This window comes from Equus przewalskii, chromosome 15 (genome assembly GCF_037783145.1).
Source record: "Equus przewalskii isolate Varuska chromosome 15, EquPr2, whole genome shotgun sequence".
NCBI classification, from domain to species: domain Eukaryota; kingdom Metazoa; phylum Chordata; class Mammalia; order Perissodactyla; family Equidae; genus Equus; species Equus przewalskii.
This window is the reverse complement of record NC_091845.1, coordinates 66,866,717-66,885,538: the sequence shown is the minus strand read 5'-3', so window position 1 is coordinate 66,885,538 and position 18,822 is coordinate 66,866,717. Positions and strand designations below refer to the sequence as shown.

At 47.3% G+C, this 18,822-nt stretch overlaps 1 protein-coding gene across 6 annotated transcripts in view; it reads right to left on the bottom strand.

Moving 5' to 3' along the window:
• Positions 1 to 18,822, bottom strand: part of RFTN1 (raftlin, lipid raft linker 1) — a 198,161-nt gene that overhangs the window by 35,987 nt on the left and 143,352 nt on the right. For 3 of the 6 annotated variants that reach the window (XM_070575980.1, XM_070575981.1, XM_070575982.1), the window contains exons 6-7: positions 12,896 to 13,102; positions 1,005 to 1,120 (exon numbers count right to left, since the gene is read on the bottom strand). In XM_070575980.1, the coding sequence (XP_070432081.1) occupies positions 1,005 to 1,120; positions 12,896 to 13,102 (323 nt within the window). The remainder of the gene's footprint in view (positions 1 to 1,004; positions 1,121 to 12,895; positions 13,103 to 18,822) is intronic. The other 3 variants (XM_070575984.1, XM_070575983.1, XM_070575985.1) reach the window with 1 other exon arrangement.

The following is an 18,822-nucleotide window of genomic DNA, read 5'->3' as shown; positions in this document are numbered from 1 at the left end:
CCTCGGGGTGCCTGGGCCCAGCAACCAGATGAAGGACTCGCCTCCAGGCTGCAGTTCCAAGGGCACAGGGTGTGGCGAGCACTGCTGTCTGGTGGGTCCCGGGGCCCCACACTCCTCACAAAGAGCTGCATCCACATCTGTCTTACTTTGGCATAGAGAGCTGGCTTGGCAGGGGCCCCTCGGGGTGATGCCAACCCTGTGTTCTTTCCGGGCCTCCTCGAGAGCGTTCTGGAATCAGTCCTCTATGTTCAAACAGCTTCTCCCTTTACATCCCAGATGCTGGGTGGACAAGAGACTAGTCTAAAAAGACCAGACTTCCATAGTTAAAGAAATGCCTTTAAAGTACACACCAGAGAATCTCAGAAACAAAGCAGCTCTTCCAAGGTCCCAGAGGAATGTGGCTTGAGGAATTCCTCTGTCCACAGCAATTTGGTGACCTCACAGGTCAACATTTCTTAAAGGCATCCTCCAGCACTTAATGTGTAACCTTGGGCCAGGGACCTAAACTCTCCGTGCCTCAGTTTCCCCATCCGTAAAACATGGGCAATCACGTTACTTCATGGGTTTATTCTGAAGATCAAGTGAGCATGTGTGCATAAATTTCTTCTAAGGATACTTGGCAGAGGGAGCCATGGGGTCTACCTCCAATAATGATGTTGCTCTTATCATCATGGAGGCCACAAACTATGGGTTCACCTCATTTATGTCACTTAGAGGTTTTAGTTCTATGCAAATTAATGAAAGGAGAATCTCTTTCCACCCATCGTCCAGCACACACGAAGTAATTTGCCTATAGAAAGGGAAAAGTGGGGCCCATCCCTCCCCCCCGGGGTGGTGGAAAAAGGGGCACGGAAGGACGAAAGGGGTCCTTATCGGGTCTACCCCGGTCAAACTGCCTGTCGGAGGAAAGCCACAGCTGAGCAGCAGCCACAGCCAGGTCCAGCGAGCGGATAAAAGAATCATTGTCTAAACAAAAGAAGCGCCCCTGCCAATCCCCCACTTACTTCCAGGACCGTCCATTGTTCGACAACAATAGCATCATAGCCCTGCATGGTTTTGCTATCTTCTGTGGAAACAGCTTCAAAGATGAATACTCCATCTGTCAAGCCGTGTAAGGAATCTGTGGAAAAAGAGAAAGGCGGGGGAGCTCTGTAAACCGTCTGTGGCAGAGGCCTTACAAGCAGCAAAAATTTTCACTGCATTCATTAATAATCCCAATCAGAACATCTTTTCAGCATGTTAATTAAAGAAGGCACACACAGCCACGGAGTCTAGCCCCATCAGAATGAATGAGACTAATTTACCTCGCAGTTTTGAATAATATCCTTGATTTTATGAGCCCAAATTTCATTGTTAGCAATCACCATTTGATTTCAGGCGTTTACCTTCCTTTCCACGCTCCAGCGGCAGGATGCACTGGGGAGAACTTATTCAGGGTAAAACACAGTCATTTAGAGACAGTTTTTAGAAGAAAACTATATTTAGGTGGAGAGATTTTTTTTTAAGGGGGGATAGATATAACACACCAGATCTGAGCCTGTCAGACGCATTCTACACGCGTTGATTCTTGGAAGTTCCCAGGATGTGGGCTGCTGTACAGATAACGCTTCAGGCAGCTCTTGTCAAGAGGGGGAACTGGAGGGAGGGGGGGAATTTTCCCAAGTGATTTACTACTGAAAATGTTTCCTTGGGCACTGCTCCAGTCTGTGGACAGGTTCTGAGGTCTGTACAACTCAACAACGTCCACTAACCATACAGGACGATTCTAGAACTGTCTTAGGCAATGAGGGTATACAAAAAATCACAACAGGGTCCCTGCCCCTGCGAGAAACATCAAGGGAGGTGCTTTCAGCCCCTTTTTTGGTGAACGGCTCCTAAATGCCCTGGATTCATTTAGATAAGAGATTGTGGGCAAGAGGACGGGACTGAGAAGCAGGTGTTTTGGGTCGGTGCTCTATCGTGAAAAGTGAAGTGACCACATTCAGGAGCTTGGTCTTTCGTCTGTGAAATGGGGTTGTGGGCAGAGAATTCCTTTCGGTCCCTAGATGCTAGTCTACGAATCACTGCTTGACCATTCTGTTACGGACAGAACTGTGTCCCCAAAATTCATATGTTGAAGCTCTAACCTCCAAAGTGGCTGTATTTGGAGATAGGGCCTTTAAGGAGCTATTAAGGTTAAATGAGGCCATAAGGTGGGCCCTCATCTGATAGGACTGATGTCCTCATAAGAAGAAGAGTCACCCCTCATTTGCACAGAGGAGATGCCACATGAGGACCAAGGGAAAGCAGCTGTCTGCAAGTCAGGAGGAGAGGCCTTGCTGGAAACTGGAGTTGCCAGCTAGACCACGGACTTCTAGTCTCCTGAACTACGAGAAAATACATTTCTATTGTTTAAGCTATCCCATCTGTGGTATTTTGTTAAGGTAGTACACATAAAAAATGTGTTTAATGATATACTATTTTTGCTTTAAAAGGACAATTCACAAAACAACGTGATCATGTTTTTCAGGCAGGAAAGGGAGACAAATTCAGAAAGGTCTCTGAATCACACTGGAGTCCAGGAACTGCTAGCATTTTCCAGAAGTCACAAAGAAAAAGATGGACAGATGTAAAAACATAATCTTTAGCTTCTGTCTTCCAACAGACCTCAAAAACAAAATCAAAAGGCTATCAAAATGATAAAATTATTTGCAACAACAAAAATAAATAAATGGCTAAGTTTAACATTCTCTCTATATAAAACTTTTACAAATCAAGAGTTAAAAATACTAAAATACCATTAGAAATGGGCAAAGGACATCAACTAGCAACTAATTAATTAATTCTCCCTCTCTCTCGTGGTCATTCTTTTTTTTTTTTTTTAGGAAGATTAGCCCTGAACTAACATCTGCTGCCAATCCTCCTCTTTTTGCTGAGGAAGACTGGCCCTGAGCTAACATCCCTGCCCATCTTCCTCCACTTTTTATTTGTGGGATGCCTACCACAGCGTGGCCTTCTGAGCGGTGCCATGTCCGCACCCGGGATCTGAACTGTGGAACCCCGGGCCACCAAAGTGGAACGTACAAACTTTACTGCTGTGCCACCGGGCTGGCCCCTGGCCACTCTTTCTTGATGGCCATTTAATGTGTCATTTAATGACAGGGATGTGTTATGAGATATGCATCCTGAGGCCATTTCATTGTTGTGAGAACATCATAGCGTTTACTTACACAAACCCAGGTGGCATAGCCTAGTACACACCAAGGCTATATGGTACTAATCTTATGGGACCACTGTCATATAAACAGTGTTCGTCATTCACCGAAACGTCATTATGTGGCCCATGACTGTATTGAAAAAAATTTTTCAATCTCTCTTTTGTTTATCCAATTGGCAAATTTTGAAAAGAAAACACTCACTGGCGGTAAGGGTGTGGTGATATGGGAAAGCTTACTGTGCTCAGGGAATTTTAACTGCACACTCTTTCTAGAGAGCAATTTAACAACGTCCCAAGAGCCTGAAACAAAAAGTCCATCCCCTCTGAGAAGAAATCCTTTTAGTCTGTCTTGAGGTAATAACCACTAATGCTATCAAATATTTATCTACAAGTATTACTTAGAAACTTCTTAAAAATATAAATAGTCTAAATGTTCAACAATCCAAATATTTAATCATAAAAAAGGAATTAAATACATTAGGAGATTTCCATACAATTACACACTATACTGTCCTGAAAAAAAAAGTCACAGGAGTTTAATGATTCAGAAAAATGCTTTAGGGACAACGTTATGGAAGAAAAAACAGGATACAAAACCACAGTAGGAGCTGTATGTAAATTTTTATGTTAAAAAGTGTTAGACAAACAAATTTGAAGGAAACACATAAAATGCTAGCAGTAGTTATGAGTGGTGGAATTAAGTATAATTTGATTTTTCTTTTTTATCCTTTTCTACAGGGTTAATACAAGAGTTCATATAGGCAGAACAAAAGTAAACAGACAACACAGATGAAAAAGAGTTTTCCTTGTCTGTCCTCTACATGGCTCTTGAAGGCAGACTAGAACCATAAAATTTTAGAAACTATGGGGTGGAAATCTTAATGCAATCTAAATATGAAGAGCCTTCCTTACAATAGTCTAAAGAACGGAAGATAAAACCTCAGAAGAGTGAGCACCATGTCACTGCAAGCATTCAAGCTCACACTGAAAACCTTTCAGCCACTCACTCATTCATTCCAATACCTATAAGCACCTATCATGTGCCAGGTACTCTTGCAGTCACTGGAGATCATGAAGGTAGCAAGACAAATGAAGTCCTGCCCCATGGAGCAAGGGAAGGGAGACAATAAAATAATGTCACAGGTGAGAAATGCTATAAAAATATAAAGGGGGCTAAGAGGAGAGAGTGAAGGTGGAGGCAATGGTGGTGGCTATTTTTGCAAGAGGTGTTCAGGGTAGGCCTTCCCATGTTGAGTAGAGACATGAACTAACTGAACAAGCAAGTCCTATGGATCTGCTCGGTTTGAGAGTTCAGGGTAGAGTACACAGTTTAAATAGAAATGCAGAGTGAACGAGGAGCAGCCAAGGACCAGAAGAGCAGCAGAAACATGAGAGAAGAAAGTCAAGACTAAGAGGACTGTTAGGGATACCAGCCAACTAGGGGGTTATCCACATGACTCACTTGGTCAACGGAATATTAGCAGGTGTGATGCAAGCAGGGGCTTGAAAAGCACTTGTGTGGTTGAGCTGGATCTCTTATGTCTCTGCCACCACTTTGAGAGCACAAGCCCCAGTTAGCCAGTTGGTTCCAGGAACATGCAAGACATGTGGAGCAGAGCTGCCCCTGTGGTGCCCAGCTTAGATCAGCTGACCTACAGACCTGTGAGTGAGCCCAGCTGAGATCAGCAGAGCTGCCTCAACAGAGCTGCTCCAGCTAACCTGCAAATATGTGAAAATAAATTTATATGTGAGAATAAACAGAGCTCACAATGAGCTTAAGCTAACGAGCCCTGGGGTGGTTTGTTACACAGCAGTATTGTGGCAACAGCTGACTGATACAATGCCCCACTTAAACTAAGAAACACAAGACCAGTGTACTCTGCTGGGCCTGGAGATATTCCTGATTATTCCAGAATGATAGAGAGGCTTGACTAGCTCAACAAACCATAGCTGTAAGGGTAACTCCTGGAGCACAGCAGCCTTATCCTGATAATATTCCAACTTGACAAGCTGATACTCCGTTTCAAGTAAGATGGCTGTGGGTTAACCAATACTGTGCTCCGGTTTCTTATTTGTTTCCTATCCTGAGAGTCTGTTATCAAACAGCCTTAGCAAAAGTGCTAAGCTCGCTTCTCTCATCTGCTTTACTAAAACGTTTCCCCCAAGTGTTGGTTCAATGCCCTCCCGAGACCTTTTACCTAGGTGACCAGGGAAGAACAGAGCTGCTCTTCAGCTAAACCACATTACAAGTATTTTGGGTTCCAGGACAAAGATGGACCAGAGTCCAGCTCATTTTTAAAGTTCTGGGTAACCCAGGTCCTGCTGGAGCCTCTGCCACAATAGGGATGCCCTACAGAACCCCTGCGAATGAAGCCTTCCCAAGTCCTGACCTGGGGATGCTCAGGACTAGGGGATGCTCAATGATTCCTTCAGGTTTGTATCAACACAGCACAAATTCTCTCAGGGCTTCTACAAAAACATGTTCTATCCAATCTCCAAAGTCTCTACCTACAGATCTCCTCAATGGAAAACCTCCCAGCCCTTTCAGTGTGCCTACCATGTGCTTTAAGTATTAGAGAGCCCAATGTGACATAAATAATATCATAATGCTGAGCCCGCCAACAGCACTAGACAGCAGAGTTGAGATCCAGAAGGGAGAAGGAGACACTGCAGCCCATGCAGATTTTCTTTCCCACCCCCTACCTGGCTGTCCCTCTTTCCTCCAGAGTCACAGGCCTGGGAGGAGGGCTCGGTGGTCAGTGGGGAGAGGTATGGCTGGGCTTAGGGACATGAAGTAGGAACAAACCAGGTCCTTATGTACCAGCTACCCCATCTGGTGTCTGCCTTCCAGCCTCTCAGCCCACTGCTCTGCAGTTCTGAATCCAGAGTGCTGATTCCACCTACTTAACTATGAAGCAAGTTCAGAATGGCTGTCAAAATTTGGTCATCTGTAACAGCAAAAAAGCCAATGAACCACAGAGAGCTAGACAGCTGGGCTTTTAAGGAGCCCCTTGTTTTGACGGCCTCGTCCACTCCCCGTCTCCTCATCACCCTCCCGGCTCAGCCTCGCTGTAATGTGCACCGAGCTGCGTATAAATAGGTCTATCGGAGAGTGAAGGCTCCTGATATAAAAGGTTAAATCGCCCTCCATCTATGGAAAACACTCCATTATCTCTGCATTTTTTATTAAAGTAAAGATGCTTCCCTACTGTGCACAGAAAGCTATTTGCCCTGGTATTGTATAAATATTTGATGCTGGTCTTTTGGCAAAAGGCCACCTTAACATTCCAAGCTTATGACTTACAAGAAGGATGTGGGAAAAGGAGATTTGCCCTATTATCCCAAGAGGTAAATTCTAGGAGGCAACAGCTCTTCCCATGCAGCCTCAGAGACATCAAGACTCCGTCTAGCAAACCAACCTTCAGGCTCACCCTACACGCTGTTCTTCAAAAGTCTAGCCTGAAATGTGCACACCACAGCAAGTGGTCAATGTATGCGACTATAAAAAATGTTACTGTTCTTTTAACAAGCTAGGTTGGACTAAATTTTCCCCACTAGGGGGCCGGCCCAGTGGTGCAGCAGTTAAGTTTGTACGTTGCACTTAGGTGGCACGGGGTTCACCGTTCGGATCCAGGATGTGGACCTACTTGCTGCTTGGCAAGCCATGCTGTGGCAGGCATCCCACATATAAAGTAGAGGAAGATGGGAACGGATGTTAGCTCAGGGCCAGTCTTCCTCAGCAAAAAGAGGAGGACTGGCAGCAGATGTTAGCTCAGGGCTAATCTTCCTCAAAAAAAATAAAATAAAATAACTGATTTCCTTGGCTCTCTGAGGGCCCCTTCTCCCCATCAGAGGCTGCACGATGCTCGCAGCACCACCTTGGTTCCAGGAATGGCATGAGCCAACTGCATAATCATAATTGCACATGTTGTCATATGGACCTGTAACCCCACCGCAAAGGCAATTGCTGTCCAATCAATCCCGGACAATGGTGCCATGTTTCTTCCCCAGCACGCCACGGCTAACTCACTGACATTACCAAAAGAGTGAGCAGGCCTGCTCCTTTTCTTACTTCCCGAGCCACACTGCAGCTCTCGGCCTGCCTTCCCGCTTGCATCCTCAGTTTGTAGCCGTGAATGATCCATAGGAGATATTACTCTTCTTCAGTTACAGTAAGGGTTAGCCTGCAAGTTCAGTGCCATTTAACTGGCCAGATGGGGAAGAAATGCTCTGATTCCATGCTTGCTGGATGTGAGGCACTCGGCCAGGAACAGTTCACGGTTTCTTATTGAATCCTCCCCAAAATTCTGCAAGGGTTGTCATTCTCTCTTAGTGGGTGAGAAAATGGAGCCCTCAGATTTACATCACTTGTCCACGGTCAAATGGAACGCAAGGGCTAAACGAGACCTGAAACGTGGTCTGTTTGATTCAAAGTCTATGCTCTCTACGCAACTAACAGATATTTACTGAGCTACTAAAAGTGATGTAGCAGGCTCTGCTGCTCCTGCCTGGGGTGGGCGATGAACGGCCTAGGTTCCCAGCCGGGTGGAGCAGGTACTCTCTGACCACTATACCTTGGTGTTTTGGGCGGCAACTCAGTGGGGTCACAGGCAGATGGCCTCAAGGCTTCCGTTTGGGCCCAAATCTGTGCAAAGGCCATGCCTTCTTGCATGGGGCAAAAAATAAATAAAAACATACTTGTAAATGGATAAACTATACATATCAACAAAAGGGATAGTATACACCAATGAGAAAAAATGACCTGCAATAATATGTAAAAATGTGGACGAATCTAACAAATATAATGAGTGGAAAAAGCCAAACACAAGAAGGGCACACTCTATTTAAATAAAGCTCACAATTAATCTATGGTGTTTCAGGGCAGGACTGTGGTCGCCCCTGGGTTGAGGGACTGCGAGGGGCATGAAGGGGTCTTCAAGGGGGCCTGTATGTTCTATTTCTTGATCTGCTGCTGGTTACCTGGGCGTGCTCACCTTGCAAAAATCCACTGAGCTGTATCCTTACAATCTGCACAGTTTTCTGTACGTGTGCTATACTGCAATAAAAAGTTTAAAGATGTGCTGCTATGGATACAAGAGGAATACATTTAACGGCATAAGTGAATGTACCCCTACATTATTAAGTGTATCCTGTGGAACAGAAGCCATGCCTGTAACCACTAGGCCAAACATTCCTGGAGACGGTGGTGTCCCAAGGGAGTGGCCACTGGGGCCACCTGGAGCCTCATTCTCCCTTCCTTTCCATTCCCCTCAAGCCCCAGCTCTTCACTCCCCATATCTGCAGGTTACTAAGTGTCATCTCAACACCCCAACACTAGGCTCTCTCCTCACTACCACTGGCATTACTGAGCATCTTCCAGAAGCCTTTATTGGTCACCTTCTGTATACAGGGTACAGAGTACAGGCACTAGGATAAGAAGAAGTACAGGACATGGGAGCTGACCGAGGGTTTCCAAGTATGTCTGTATAAATTGTGTGTCCCTACATATAAATCATTTGAAAGACGCACATTTTTATATATGTATTTTGCAAATATAAGGTAATGCAGATTATGCTAGGCATCAAAAAAGGTGGTATAAGTACCAAATGTTATTTGGATTTAGATGCAGCTGGGACATCGGGGAGAGTCTTAAGAAAGACCTAATCTTTTCACCTTTTAAAAAGGGTAGGCATGGAGCGACATCCCGGTATGATGTGTCTCCCGAGGTGATGCCACAGGTAGAACACAAGATCATCTGGGAGGTATTGAAGTCATAAATGGTTAATTCATCAAGGCCTTAGAACTGAATTCTAGTTTATAGGAAAGAGGCTAGAGAAACAAGATAAATGACATCAAGAGGCCCTGACCAGACAATTCCAGAACGCAGGACATCCTGCAGGATAGGAGACTAGGTTTATTTTAAGCAGTCAGGGTCATAAAAACTGACTCTTCTAGGTAAAAGAGAAGTGAGGACATGGTCACCATCTGCAGTGCATGTCGCTGGAATGGATTCTGGTTTGGATAACTGGCTACAAAGGACATTTTTGAAACAACTGAAGATATCTGAATATGGGCTGGATGAAAACGATACTGCCAGATGGGGAAGGACAGTGGGGCTAGGAAAGGGTGGGGGCAGGGGAGAGGGGAGGAATGGGGAGGGCCAGGACAGAGCCAAGGGCAGGGTAAGGGGAGTAGAGTAAGGGCAGAGTGAGGTGGGGACAAGGAGACAGTGAGGGGAGAAGAAAGGGAATACAGAGCAAGGAGAGGGCCCGAGGGACAGGGCAAGGTAGCTGGTGGCGGCGGCAGCAGCATCGGTGGCCAGTGACGGCAGCAGGGATCCTGCAGGCCTGGAAGCCCTGGTGAGAAGTCAGGCTCCCAGGTGGGTTTGCGGACAGTGGGCACCCAGCTCCACCTCGCCCTTACCCCTGACTCCTGGTACCTGCCCGACTGCTCATCAACAGTCTTCCCTCCTGGCCTCTCCCACCCTCTGGAAGCAAAGATTCTGGCCTTCATCTCTCTGGCTGGAGTGTTTCTGTGTGCCTGTCCACACTGCTGTCTGACCAACCCCTGCTGAACTGCTTAGACCAGCACCACTGCAGAGTAACTGCTAGGCATCCACTATCATCATTATATGCTTTGCTTTCATCTGGGCCCAAGGGCACAGCTTCCCCGGCCCAAGACACCGGGTCATTCCAAGGAGAGGACCCCTGGAGATCAAGAGCAGAAGCCCGAACATGAGGACTGCACAAGCCCTTCCACATCCTGGGGGTAAAGACTCTAAAACAGAAGCTGGAGACTTAACTGGATAATTCGGACTAAAACATCACCTTGTTTATGGGACAAAGTTCTCATGAATTTTATGACTCTGTGGAAAATATTTTGAAGTACAAATATCCACTTAAGAGTCAAGACTAGTGCTTTCCCAGATGGCAAACAGCTTAAAGACGTGCTCTAGCTCTGCCAGGTTTATTGGTAAGGACACTAATTATCTTATTAGAAAGAGGTTCCTTTCATAATGATGATTAGCTTGCTTTCTTTTTTAATACTGGGAAAAGAACATATGCATATTTCATCCCTGGCCAACGGAAACCTTGGGCTTCTCCAGAGCAGAAACGCCCTAACCCACTGAGCATTAATCCCCAGTCACACCCTCCCTCCCTCCCGTCAGAAACATAAGGCTGAAATTCTGTTTGAATTTTGGGGTGGCTTAAAACTAATTTTGTTCTGAGCATTGTGCAGCAGTCCCCGAGACAGACGTGCAGGTATGGTGGCACTCTCCACGTGGGCAGCCCTGCGGTAGAGATGTCACGGGCTCTGGGCAAGGCTTCACAGCTGCACTCGCCAGGGGAAATTTCATGTTCTGTCTTCAAGGCAGGAAGGCTGGATTTAATGCGGCTAAAGCCAGGGGAGGATGTAGAAGCGTTTCAAATGCTCAAGTCAAATCTGAAGAAAAACTGTATAAATTATCTGTGTTTTTGGGACTCAAGGTCGGAGAACGGGGTAAGCAGGAAGAATGGAGATGAACTCAGCCTTGGTGGCCAAAGCCATAATGGCTAGGGAGACAATAAAGGGTGCTGTGAACTTTCAAGGTGACCTCTCATGGGGCTCAGCTTGCCCCTGACACACTCGGACAGTAGAGCCAAAGAGAAAACTTCCCTTTGACACCCCTATTCTGCTAAGGGGGAAAAATTGCCAGTGGCCACCTGTGTAGTTGTTACCTCCAGCACCTCTTGGCACGTCTTTAAGATGTTAGGACGACTAACCAGTGGTTTCCAAGGGGGAAATTTAAAACTCTGCATGGCCACAAAGAGCCTCTACAGGCACCAAGAGGAGATAAAGGGAGCCGATGGTGCGACAACCCAGGATGGTGAGGGGTGCCCCTGCAAGAAACAGGAGGTGGTCTCCCCTGATGCCAATGAATGAGAGCTGTAACCATCTGGCCCCAGCAGATGCCACTGGTGTCTTACGGCACATCTCAAAACAGACTGTGACCTCCCTGGCTTCAGGGAACTCTGCAGGCACCCGGGGAGGCCTCTTTGTGCAGAGTGAGGTTACTGACCTTGCGTCCAGAGAATGGAATTGACTCTCATTAGTTGTACTAATGAAATGTATATTCTAGAATTGCACTGTCTAATACACTGGCCATTAGCTACAGATGGTTATTTAATTTTAAACTAATGAAAATTAAATAAATTAAAAATTCCGTTCCTCAGTCATACTAGCCACATTTCGAGTGGTCAGAAGTCACATGTGGCTGGTGGCCACCATATTGAACAGGACAGATACAGAACCTTCCCATCATCACAGAAAGTTCTATTGGACAGTGCTGCTTGAGTTTTTGTTTGTTTGTTTGTTTTTGGTTTTTTTGCTAAGGAAGATTTGCCCTGAGCTAAAATCTATTGCCAACCTTCTGCTTTTTGTATGCGAGCTGCTGCCACAGCATGGCCACTGACAAAAGAGTGGTGCAGGCCCACGCCTGGGAACTGAACCCAGGTTGCTGAAGCAGAGTGCACTGAACTTAACCACTAGGCTACCAGGGCTGGCCCTCAAGATGTAGCCTTAACAAGCCAGTCACCTTTCTTATGTCATTCATCCATGCCACAAATGGCTGTGGCCCACTATACTATACAATGCCTGCTGCTATTATATTAACACGTTAACATTAGACATTGCTATTTAGATAGTAACAAGTGACTCACGTCCAAAATTAAGTCCAGCTCACGCCGTACAACCTTCTAAGACTTTGGATGATTTAAAGCACGTACACTCAGAATTGAGACTGATATCTCCTCTAAAGATGTTTTCTGGCATTTCAAGGATTGCAAATAATGTAGAATTCAAATCCTGTTCCTGACTCTGCTTATTCTTGGAGCGCAAACTGCTCACCAACCACCACACGGTGTGGTCGAAGCCCCCTGCTAGGATTTGCTAGGATCAACGAATTTGGTGTTATGTTTCACTTCCTTCGGGATCCTGCTGACTGGCAGCCCTCAGAATCTGCACATGCTGGCATGCTGGCCCCGCTCCCCAAATTGCCTCCCAGCTTTGATGCACCCCAGTGACTCAACCTGCCTCCATGTTAACCCGAAAAGCCTTCTTTTGCTTGACACTTCTCCACTTCGGGCAGACTTCCTCTCTGCCTTCGAAAAGCTGACATCTATAGTGCCACTTCATGCAGCAAATTCTCAGAGATAACCCATTCTTGGGGAGGGGTACTGGGTGCCACGAGACCCAGGACCCGTGTGTGTCCCGAGGGAGTTTACAGAAACCAAGCTGTTAGGTTCACGTCTCTGCTGTTAATTCGAAGGTGCTGCTACTGCTATTTCAAACTGTAATAGTGTCTACAAACAATTTGCACTTTGCAGTGGCATGATCCCCGGGGGGTAATTAACAAACCTGGGGAAATAATCTTTTTAAAATCTTTAAAAGTAACATAGATTGAGGCCACCATCAATGAAACGGAATCACTCCCCCTTCTCTGTCATTTTAGAAGATACTGGCTGACTCCTAGAGAGGTTTAGCAAGCATAGGTGGAGGGCTTTACAGAAAATTCCTCAAGACGTGTTAATCAGAAATTAAATGCCACATGTTCATCAGCGGCAGAGCTTTCTGAATGGGGCGGGCTCTGAAGATGGGCTAAGATGACAAGAGTGAGCAGCAGAGTTCGTAAGGGCTACCCAAGGGCTGTGACTTCCATACCGTTGACCACGCCAAGGTAGAAGACCGCGTTCACCAGCACGCCTCCTTTCCGGAAGTGGTCACTCATGTGCTCCAACCAGTTGGCATCCAAACTGCTCACCATCTGGCCGTTCCTGGAGACCCGGAGAGGGATGGTGACAGGATAGTATTGCCGGCACTTCTGATGGTTCTTCGGTTTGTTGAAAAGGGCGAAGATCTCCATTTCTGCTGGAATTTGTAAAGGGAGAGGGGAGAGACGAGGTCAACCGGTGATAAAAATCTGCCTCATTGCGTCTAGTGGAATCTCTTAGGAGCCTGAAGAAATGATACCAAAGGTAAAATCTCTGTTAGCTTCACTGTTGCCGAATAATAAAACTCGACCCCAAATACTAAGTTAGGGCGCCGTGAAAGCGACGTGGACCTCAAAGGTTGAGCTTCAAGTTGGGGACTCAGGTTTTGAACCTGGCACATAATAAATATCTGTTATCTGGGATTAATTTGTACAGTGAGGTGTTTGAGAAAAGGACATAGTAGACATTTCTAGAAATTCATACAAAGATGTGTTTTGAAAGGAAAAGCAGACATATTTGGGTGAGAGCTGGTTTTCAAAAAAAAAAGTAAATGTGCAGAGGCACATAAAAACAAAAATACGGCTGTAATTCCAGGAAACTTGTACACCCCCGAACTCACTATTTATAAACTGCAGTGGTGTTTCCTGGGGCCGAACACATAATACTTAATCAAGTACATCAAAAATACATCATTGATATGTAAAAATAAATATGTTCCAGTAAATGAGGGTTCCTGCCTGGAGTGGCAGGTCGCTCAAACAGCCAAGCAGGCGCGGGAAGCACGGCGCCGAGCTTTCTGTTCCTTGCTTTATAGCTCAGTTCTTCAAAAATCGATACTCACTCCCACCCAACAGCTGACCCACGCCTGCCATACGTGCTGCCGGCCATGAGTGAGCACTATCGGCCTCGGGGAGCCGATACTTGGAATTTCAATCTAAGTCTGAAGGTCTATTTTTGTGTTACTCATTTAGTCAAGCAATCAGAGTTCATCCAGCTTAAAAAGCTTTGGTTACACAGTCTGGTCAGGAATATGCTTTGGTTTACAAAAATATCTATTTGGATAATAAGAAAAGCCTCACTTTTCTTTTAAGGAAACATTTTAAAGGTCATAAACAATGGTTGATATTAGCACAAAGGACAAAGCACATTCACGCTCCCTGCAGGAGACACCCGGCCTAGACCCACACGCTGGGACGCTGTATCCCATATTTCACAATTTTTGCAGTATCCAAATGCTAGCTGAATTATTACTTCTTAAAATGGATTCACTTTCCTTTATTTAAATAAATGCATTTAAAAAGGAAACTTTGCTTCATGATTATAAAGGAAACAACTACCACTTGCCATAAACAGGAGGGAAGGATAAGGCACGTTAACACCAAATATGCCCATCCAAGTAACATCTAAAATTATCTCACATAGTTTTTGTAATCTGGGACAAAGGAAGGCTTTTCAAAGCCCAATCTGAGCACATATCAGCAGAGATTTCTGGGGAGCAGTGCTGGGCCACGAGACTTTGTCATCAGCAACAGTGAAGCTAAAAGGGGAGTCATTTCAAGCTATCCATTGGATAGAACCAACTAGGAAGGGAAGGTGCCCATCTTCACAAGTGGCCACCTGGATTTTAACAATTGACTTTGGCCTATTCATCATCCCTACCCCAAATTACTTTTCTCAGTCCACTTGCCTGACTCCAGCCAGTAAACACTTTCACAAGAGAAATTAGGTCTTGGCGTACAGAGCTGGCAATCACTCGACTATTTTGTGACTTTGAAATACACACATTAGGAATGGAGTCATGCAGAGAAAGGTTTGTAATGGTGGGGAACTAAGCTATAGATTGGAGCTGGGAGACAGGAGGTGATCAGACCTTTTCCAGTCCTAGGTGCCAGAGGTTCAAATAAAAGCCACAGCTACTAAAGTCAAGAGGAGAAGCAATGGGATTTCCTCAAAAGCAGACCTTGTAAGTTTTGGGTACCAGTAGTTTTTCTGGGAAGTGATCCCAGGAAAGAGAGTGAGGGAGTAGGGATGGAAAATAGGGAAGCGACGAAAGCCAATGGAAGGGACATTAACGATCAGCTTACGTCTACAGCAATCGGGGCCCCTGAGACACCACACAGAACACACTGCAGGTTGTCCTACCAAGGGGCAAGGAAGCTGGGGCATTTGTCCCCAGTGACTGGGGGCCACGCCTGAGGCATTAATTCCCAGGGCAGCCGGCCTGCGGGCGTGTTCCCACTCCAGAGAACGCCTGCAGGGAGAGGCCAAGAAAGCTGACCGCAGGTGACCTCAAGGTGGGCCAGAGGACCAGTCACCATGGTATGCTATGGTCAAGCATAGACACACACAAACGAAAAAGAAAAAGAAATCACAGCCTCTATGTGGGAGAAGTAAGTGGGGAATTTGGAAACAGCCAAAGTCCAAAAGTGCATGACAACACTTGATCATGCAGAAGGATTCCCCATGAGAGACAAAAACACAACTTTCCCAAATGCGTAACGAAACAGAAAAAGGGGAAGGCCAAAAGGAGAAGCGAGAACACTGGGCTTGGGGTGGAAGTGGATGCTGCAGTGCTGACGGCGCCCCCCCCTTTCCCGCTGGAGCCTCCCCAGGGTGGAGGACCAAAGGCAGAGACAGAAATACATTTTTCAGGAAGGAAAGGAAACACTGTTAGAATCAAGAGCCTCCAAAGCATTAGTAGTGATAAAATATTGGGAGAAAGCTGATTTCAGATGTGTAAGCCTTTGGTCCACTTCCCTGCCCCACTGTCTCCCTGGCCACGATCCTCTCTATTCACATGGAAACCAGCCAAGAGAAACTGACCCAAAATGATGCCCTTTGATGTTTTAATATTCTGATTCTCCAACACACATCCTTACATGAGCAGGCACCAGGGATTCCAAAAAGAAGCCCCGCATTTGTTTAAATTTTCTCAGCTGCTCTGTGACTCTGCCATGACCCCAGTTGCAAGATTTTTCCAGACATGGGACAGAAAGTCCCAAAGGAGGGGGAAGGCATTGTTTCTAAGAATGTTCTGAGAACAGCTGAAGAACTGGCCTGGCAGAGCACCCCAAGAACATCAGGACTGTCTTTTCTTATATTTCTATTTCTGCCTTGTTGTCTTTCTCTTTCCCCCTGACAGGGGGGTCATTGCCTTGTGCCATTTAGATCCCCTGTGTCCAGAAAGGTCCCTGTAATATGGTAGGTGCTGCGAATGTCTGCTGGATTGACCTAAATCACACAAGTACGGGAAGCTAGCGGAGGAAGAAGGGGTGTGGGGCTCATGGGGTGCTGTCAGCCTGACAGCCAGGTCCACTCAGGCCTTCTCTGCCCCTTGGGAATGGGAAGGAACGAGGCAGATGGCCAGCTGTGAGGCCCGTGCCAGGCAGCAGGGACTTAGGCACGGGATGGCAGTCTGCAGTCCGCCTGCAGGAAGGGCCCAGAGAGCCCGTGACTTGCAGGTAATAGGCGAGCTGGTTGGGTCCTGGTGGTCCAGGAGACCTCCAGGCTGGAGGGAAGGGAGGGTTCAGAGTCTGGCTTAAAGGGTGGGGCTCCAAGGCCTAGACTGGGAGAAGGAGGAGGCTGGCGAGTTAGCTGGGTGGAAAGGAACAAGTGGGAGTCAGACTTGGCCTGGTAGGTGGACCAAGTGGGGTCTAAGGTCAACTGAGGTCAGGGGCAGGTGAGCTAAGATGAATGGTTTGCACTGGGAAGGCAGCGCCATGAGCGCCATGGTGGGAAGAGAGGGCCTCGGGCCTGTCCAGATTCCTGAATCTGGGAGCAGGCTGCCTCAGGCTTTGATGGGGCTCTGGTACTAGAAGCTTCGCACCTCTGGGCCTGGGGGAGGCCTGATTGCCAGAGCAAATTGTGGGACCCACTGCATGCACAGCAATCCACAGAGTCCACGTGTAAGGATGACGACAGCCACAGGCACGTGTCCTGTACTTACCAGGGCTGTTCACCTTCACCATCTCACGTGACTCCCCCAAGCTCCACAGAAGGGGCTGCATCGGTTCTGTGCCCAGAGGCCTTAAGCGGATCCCCCAGAAATCACAAGCTAAGCGGCAAAGCCAAGAGTCTTTCAAACCCCAAACTCTGGGCTGTTTCCCAGATCGAACAAGAGGCTAATTTCACCAACACACAGAAGCAGAAGCTGATGACCACGGGTAGGAGCTCAGTAGCTGTTTGTTAATGGACTGAGTGAAGGCCAGAAAGATGATGGCAGGTGGCAGATTTGGGAGGGGGCAGAACCACAGGGTAGAACCATCCTGGGGGTGCAGGGAGGGGAGGATACTGGCCCAGCAATGGAAAGGGGGCCACGCATCAGAAAAGCCAGACTCAGGAGGGTACCTCCTCTCTCCCTGACCATGAGCTGGCTGCCAAGGAGGCTAGGGAATTAAAGCCCCTCGGCCAGGCAGCACTGCTGGGATCATGGGCTCTGGCTTCTGGCTGGCATTTCTAAGCATCCTAACCGAGTAGGTGCAGAGCAGGAAGGGCAGTGCTTGGAAGACTTTTCAGTATTATTCTGGTGACAATGAGAACAATCTGAATTTGTGTGAACCCCTCTGGCCTCCTTATTCTCCGACTGAGGTTGCAGCTACAGAGACACTGAAGGAAGGACAAGATGGACGGGAACGTTGGAGGCCACGACAGAAGTGACAGTGGACGTCTGTGCCGCCTTCCTAACCTTTCCCTGTGCTGGCCTGTTCACGTCAAATGAAGAAAGCAAGCGCCTCACCCACAGAAATGCATCACAAGGGGCTGTGCACGCTCTTCTGAGCGGAGCTGCTGGGGCTGTGTGTGTGCTCATGATGAAGGGAGCACGGGGCTGTCCCCACCCCAGCTCAGGTGATCTCTGCACAGTACAGACACCAAACCAACAGGAAAGTCCCCGGGACGAGGAAATACAAGTCAATGAGCTGGAAGAAAACCACATGATGGGCCTCCCGAGGGGCCTGCGTAGGCAAAGAGGGCACAACCCCTGGAGCAGAGTGGCCCAGAGCCCAGGGGACAGGGAGGGGCAACTGCCCTGTTTCCGGATGGAGGATTCGCTGCAAGCCCCAGCTGAGCAGCCGCAGCCTCGACTCCGAGGCTCCCCGAGGCCTCCTATAAAGGAAATAAATTAAACGAGGAGAAGAGGAGGGGAGGGAGACTCCCTCTGGATTTTTTTTAATTGTCTTGCTGTGATTGCCTATTTAAGCCCACCTGGCAGAAAGAGGAGTAAAAACACTTCACCGTCCTTAGGGGGCCCTGAGAGAAAGGCGAGCTGGAAGCTGAGCAAGCAGCAGAGAGGGGAAGCTGGGGGTGGGGCGGTGATGCCGGTGGACTTCCCAGGGAAGGAAACAATGACAGGAGACTTCCCAGGAAAAAGATTAGGAGGGAAGCTGGGGTCGGGTGAGGGCCATGACCAGTGAGGACAGGGTCCCTGGACGTTCGGCCTTCAGGGGGACTGAATGCTCAAGCTACGAGATAAAACTTATCTCTAGGAGGGCATGCAAGGTGACTTTCCTTATCTGTGAAATGGGCATAATAAGAGTATCTTCTGTCTTAAAGCTGTTGTGAGGTATAATCCAAGAGGACACATGAGAAGAACTTATAGCGCTTTACTCAGAGGGCTGCTGCCGTGGTGACTGCTGTCTGTCCATCCCCAGAAAGCCCATGCATGTGCACTGGTAGCCCTGTGTGTGTGTATTAACTGATGAAAAAATCCAAAGGCTCAGTTATTCCACAAAAAGAGGAATAAAGGATAACAGTCAGCTGCCCAAATTTCAGAGAGACCTCCTCAGCAGAGAGGTAAGCACTGTGTGTGGACAACAGACAGCTGCCTACCTAGTGAGCTGGGCAGGGGGTACTGCAACACCCTCCACAGCTAAAGTTCCC